General features: G+C 36.1%; 1 protein-coding gene across 1 annotated transcript; it reads left to right on the top strand.

Moving 5' to 3' along the window:
* The first annotated feature begins 2,663 nt into the window (after positions 1-2,663).
* LOC132658979 (heat shock transcription factor, Y-linked-like) lies at positions 2,664-4,394 on the top strand. The gene is made up of 2 exons (XM_060408506.1): positions 2,664-3,232; positions 3,711-4,394. Exons 1-2 carry the CDS (start codon positions 2,723-2,725, stop codon positions 4,392-4,394), a joined length of 1,194 nt encoding a protein of 397 aa, XP_060264489.1. The 5' UTR covers positions 2,664-2,722.
* The last annotated feature ends 2,108 nt before the right edge of the window (positions 4,395-6,502 follow it).

Here is a 6,502-nt window from a genome sequence, read left to right as displayed (position 1 = left end):
TTACCCATTAATGGATAGCTGTTACCCCAAATCCTGTTAGCTTATCATTGTACATGTGGTTCAGACATGTTCCTATGTTACTGCAGACTCTAATTCTTAAAATTGTATCCAACATGAGGATAGCAACAGCTTTCTTAGAACAATATCTTTAAGTAACTTAGAGATGTGATTTTTGTTGCAAGCGAAATGACACAAAGACAAGACACACACACAAGAAACAGACAAAGACACAATTCCGGCCAGAGGAAAAGAACTGCACAAACAAGCTGTGTTTATTTTTATAAAACCCCATTGGCAGAATTTCAGACTGTATGACTAAGCCTTCTCAGTACAGCTCATGTGCATAAATGTTATTGTACAGCAAAAGGGAGTAAAATTCCTGTTACTGCAGAGTCTGTCCAGAGCTCTTTTCCCCTCCTTATCACAGGAAGGGAATGTTCCCTCATTGGCAAGGGACCATTAAACTCAAGGCTGTGTCCAGACTCCTTGGCAGAACATCTTGTTTGCAAGCACGTTCCACCCGAGTAGAGAGTCCTGTTTGCAGGCACATCTCCGCTTCCCTATTGTGGCCATATTAACTTCCTTCAGATTTTATCTCTTATTACAGAAAAAATAGTGGAAGATGAGCTAGATTAAGGGAGAGCCTTTCAGCAACAGAATCTGAATTATTCAGCCAGAAAATAATTAAGTAATACAAGGCTATGATTTTTCCTGTGGTCATGTATGGATGTGAGAATTGGACTGTGAAGAAGGCTGAGCACCAAAAAATTGATGCTTTTGAACTCTGGTGTTGGAGAAGACTCTTGAGAGTCCCTTGGACTGCAAGGAGATCCAACTAATCCATTCTGAAGGAGATCAGCCCTGGGATTTCTTTGGAAGGAATGATGCTAAAGCTGAAACTCCAGTACTTTGGCCACCTCGTGTGAAGAGTTGACTCATTGGAAAATACTCTGATGCTGGGAAGGATTGGAGGCAGGAGGAGAAGGGGACGACAGCGGATGAGATGGCTGGATGGCATCACTGACTCGACAGACGTGGGTCTGAGTGAACTCCAGGAGTTGGTGATGGACAGGGAGGCCTGGCATGCTGTGATTCATGGGGTCGCAAAGAGTCGGACACAACTGAGAAACTGAACTGAACTGGCCTTCCCAAACAGTTCATTTATAACCTTGGTGGCAAGCAACGTGTTTGGCCAACTAAATAAAGTTGCCTAAAATTATATATATATATGCACACACACACGTGTGTGAGTATATTAAAAAAAACAAAACAAAACAAAACAAAAAAAACAACAACCAATGTCTTATAATTCCTGTTAGATATAAGGGCGATGGACATAATTAAAACCCAAAAGTAGAATGATTCAAAAGCCTACTTGGTTATTAAATATATGTAAAGTGGAAATATTTCAAAATGTGTTTTCTTGGATGCATCTAAAATATGAGGACTCTTATGTCACTTCTTTCTTTCCTTTTAATGATCATCTACCAATTTTCAAGTGTTTGTCCAGGTTTAATGACAAAAATTGATATATTGTTTGCATAAAAGAAAATATTGATAACTAGTTTAGATCTCAGGATTATTTCCAACTCTGAGCTCCATTTCAACAGGAAATTGTCAAAGTTGTTGTTGAGTCAAACACTCCAACAGCTGCAGAACCTGAAACAGAAATCAAACCTGCAACTGAGATTTTTATGTCACATTTATAATAAACCTAAATCAAACACTTTATTTTCTTTCTTGTTCTAAGTATTCTCTTCTAAAGATTGATTAAAAAGTATGAAAAGAGAGAGAGGTAGGAGATTGTAGACCTCCTCGTGTTCCAAGAGGATTTTTAATCTGAGAAGTTAGAAAAGGCAAAAACAAAGGAAAATAATTAAGCTATATAAATTAATAATTATTTAGCCATTAAGCAAAGTCAAGGATCTTTTCTTCCTCCTCTAGCACCATAGATAATATTCTGAAAAATATCCTGTGAACAGTTTCAGAGATGCTAAATCCCCAGCCAGGCTGAAATTTAAGTACGTAGACCATAGAGTATTTTGAACTAGCCAGTCAATGATGTTATCTCCCAATATCCTCAGGGAGGATAACAGGCCATTAGTAGAATGTCCTAAACTGATCATACACCCCATGGCCCACCATCACTCTGTTGTTAAAATCCTTCCCCTGAAATCATTTTGGGAGTGTGGGTCTTTTAAGCAGTAGCTGCTAGGATGCCTTGCTTGGTCCTACAATAAACACTACACTTGCTTTCACTGCAGCCCACAGTCAGTTGGTTGACTTTATTGTGCAGAAGCAAGCAGACCCAAGTTTGGTTTGGTAACAGTATAGAAAGGTGATAAATTACTTTTATTTCATAAACTAAGTAGATTTATTGACGTGATTTTTCTGTGTAAAAAGTTTTTAGGAATGAGATTTTTGCAAGTTTCATATTTTTGGTTACTATTAATGTAAGCAACCTGTATTTTAAATTGATACAAAAGTAAACACTGGTTTAACATTACCCTTAAATTGCTAGGAGACCAGTGACTTTGTGATGTCATAGCTACCCTTCAATTGCTAGGAGACCAGTGACCAGTGATGTCACAGCTTTTTGACTTTGAGAACCTCCGTGATGATCTAGAGAGTTTATCTCTGTAGGCCAGTCAAGCACCATTAGAAGTTGCAGTGTGTAAAGTCAGACAAATAAGGAAAGTATCTGAAGAAAGATTTCTTTGAGATGGCACATATTCCTTCAGAAATTCAAGATATGCTTCCTAAAGATGAATCAACTGGTTCAGAAACCATTAGATCTCCTTTGTGTGATTACACACTTACTGAGGACTCAGTTTTGAGATCTATGATTGAAGAAGATGCTTTTCAGGCTTTGTTTGAGGAAGTTGTGATAAAAATGCCACGTTACAAATTTTCTGTCTCTGAAACAGATGAACTGAATGATTTTCTTTCACTAAATTTTCCTCAAAAACTTTGGAAGCTAGTTGAAAGTGATCAGTTTAAATCTATTTGGTGGGATGAGAGTGGCACTTCTATAGTGATCAATGAAGAAGTCTTCAAGAAAGAAGTCTTGGAAAGACAGGCCCCTTTCAGAATATTTGAAACTGATAGTATGAAAAGTTTAGTTCGACAGCTTAACCTTTATGGGTTTAAAAAAAAGCAACACACTTTTCAAAGATCTGCTTCACTAGCTGACTTTCTGGAAGAAAAAAGCAATATCTCTGTTTTGAGCAAGGTAATCCAAAATTTTCACTTATTATTGGCAATATGTATGATTAAATATGTGACCTTGAAAGCAGCATGTTCACGTATGTAGCTAAAACAATTTAAAATTGAGATAATTGTTGAAAAAGTTTTATTTTTTGAAGTTGAGAACAGCTGGAGGTTATAAAATATTTAATATTTATCAAACATTCCTAGCAACTTGAAACGATACAAGTCCTGAAGCTAATTAAAGTGGGATTTACTGTATATGTTTACAACATATTTTTACTTGGTATTTATTGTATATACTGTATATTTTTACAATATATTTTTACTTGAGGGTCATAATTGTTTTTAACATGTAAGGTGTTAAAACTACTAATGGAGGTGTTTTATTTTATTGTATTTAATTTGTATCATTAAAAGAATATATTTTTATAGTTTAGCTTTCCTTGTCAGTTTTACCTTGGTTTATAAAGAAACTAAATAATTTTCTCCTTTGATTTTAGTTACAGATCTATCATAACCCAAATTTCAAAAGAGCCTATCCCCAACTTTTATTAAGAATGAAAAGAAGAATTGGGATTAAAAATTCCTCTCCAATAGCTTCATTAGTTCAAGATTACAAGAAGAAGAATGTTAAAGCAAGGGGCAACGTAGATAATTGTAACTCTAGTTCTTTTCCTGAAACTAGTGGGGAGAGTTCATTTTCAGCCTCCACAAGTTTAAGCGTGCCTTTCATACTAAAGCCTTATACCAGGCAGACCATCGCTAATACAAGTGCCCTATCTCCATGTGATTTTCCTTCCCCATCAACATCAGTTAGACAAACAGAAAAGAGTGTGATAGATCAACCTGCTGTTTTAAATCAGATGAGCAGTTTTAATCGGCTCTCACATAATAGCTACACTCAAGCAAATGGCCGCATGGAGAACTTTGCTACTACAACGACTTCTGCTTCTCAGAACCACATTGTATCTCCCTTACAGAGCAGCTATTTTGGACTGATGGTGCATCCTTCTAAATTTCCAGTTAGTTACAGCTATATGACAGCCCATGACAGTCCTTTTCCAAACCTGCAACAAAGAGGGAACTCATGGTCCCCAGTGCCAAGTATCCGTGATACATCTTCCTCCTCTCTTTCAAGGTCAACTCATCAAAAATCTTCATTATATGAAAACCATCCTAATTAAAACCGATCTATCAAATAAGTGTCAGATTATGCACCATAAGGAAGAGCAAATTTTATGGTTGTAGATGTCAACAAATTCCTACAATTCTCATATTTGAACAATAAAGTTATAGGTTCATCTTCATTAGTTTCATTTTGTTACATGTTCATCTTCAAATAGTTTCATTTTCTGTTTTGAAACAAGAGTAAAATGAGGCTTTATTTCAATGTCTATTTTACTGTGTTGTTTTATAAACTCTTTAGTTCAAGGAAACATTCTTTATGCATCCTAGGTAAATGAAACCTAATCGTTTGTAAGCAAGAAAATGAGAAAAATGGGAAAAGAGGTAATGGATATAAAAGTGACTTCTGAAATCATCCCTGCTGGAATGAATGGGTATATAAATTAGGATCGTATGGGAGAAGGAAGAGATATGAATAAAATTTAAAACTGCAAATACACAGTATATACCTTAGAGCGTTCTCAGTAGCATCATATTCTATGAGTTATTGGATAGAGTCTTGAGAGGTTAGACAGACTGTCTTCATTATAGAAATTCATTTCATACTTGAAAATATAGATGTTGCAGCATATCCAAAATCATGATCACCATCATATCATCCCTGGGACACCAAACATAACATGACGTAGTCAATGACTGGCCCATGGTCAGCACTAGATAGGTATTTTACAAATGGTATTGTATAGGGTCATTTTTGAACTGCTCTCCTTACGGCATGCCTTTATTTCCTCACACCAAGATTCCACCCTATATTCCCTAAGGCATATTTAGATGTTGCTTATCTGTTCCCACAGAGACAGAATAAATTCCTTGTGGTGACTGCAGCACCTCAACATGGTTAACAAGTTCTTTGAAGACATGACATCTGTTTCCTTAGTTGTTTCCTTATCTTTTTGTTACACTGTGCTTCTGGAGCTACAATTACGCAAATTACTTTCAGTCATGCTAAGCCCCACCTCACAACTTTGTCTCAACTCCTTCTTAGTGTTGGAAGGAACCTCTGTTTGCCCTCCTATTAAGATAAGCACAGATATCAGGTCTTCCATGTGTTTTGGGTCTACCCTGTTTTCTTTATGTATCTTTCACATCAGCTAAAACTTAGAGCCTGAAAATGACACATTTTAAGCACTTACTGAATTATCAATAAAGAAATGCTATATCCTGTCAAATGCTATGTACATTACTCAACACCTTCCCATAACCTGCACTATCATCATAATTAACCTTTCTTATTAACTGAGAATTTTTTCCAAGTTGATAAATATTTATTAAATTTACATGAATGTCACATGTGGTCATTCAAATTATAAAATGATTGCTGCTGTCATGAAATTAACAGTCTTTTAGAACTCATTCTAAGCATGTTGTTTCCAGCTTCATTTCCCTAAAATTCAATAGTACTTATAGAGATATGTATTTAAATAAAGGTATTATTCAATTTAATCATTTAGAAAAGTCATGGAGTAAGCAGGGGTCAAAATCAATGGCTAATCCTTATATTTCACAATGAAATACTCTGAACAGAGTGTCTGATTGTTGGACTATCCAGATTGTCATGAACACTACCTAGAAATCTTGGTGATTACAAATTTGTGGCCATTTCTTTAATATAAATTTATTTTAATTGGAGGCTAATTACAATATTGTATTGGTTTTGCCATATATTGACATGAATCCACCACGGGTGTACATGTGTTCCCCATCCTGAACCCCTTTCCCACCTCCCTCCCCATACCATCCCTCTGGGTCATCCCAGTGCACCAGCCCCAAATACCCTGTATCCTGCATTGAACCTGGATTGGCGATTCGTTTCACATAGATAATATACATGTTTCAATGACATTTTCCCAAACCATCTCACCCTCACCCTCTCCCACAGAGTCCAAAGACTGTTCTATACATCTCTGTCTTTTTGCTGTCTCACATAAAGGGTTATCGTTACCATCATTCTAAATTCCATATATATGCATTAGTATACTGTATTGGTGTTTTCTCTTTGTGGCTTACCTCACTCTGTATAATAGGCTCCAGTTTCATCCACCTCAGAACTGTTTCAAATGTATTCTTTTTAATGGCTGAGTAATATATCATTGTGTACATGTACCAC

Source organism: Ovis aries, chromosome Y (assembly GCF_016772045.2).
Source record: "Ovis aries strain OAR_USU_Benz2616 breed Rambouillet chromosome Y, ARS-UI_Ramb_v3.0, whole genome shotgun sequence".
NCBI classification, from domain to species: domain Eukaryota; kingdom Metazoa; phylum Chordata; class Mammalia; order Artiodactyla; family Bovidae; genus Ovis; species Ovis aries.
This window is presented reverse-complemented; position numbering and strand designations above follow the sequence as displayed.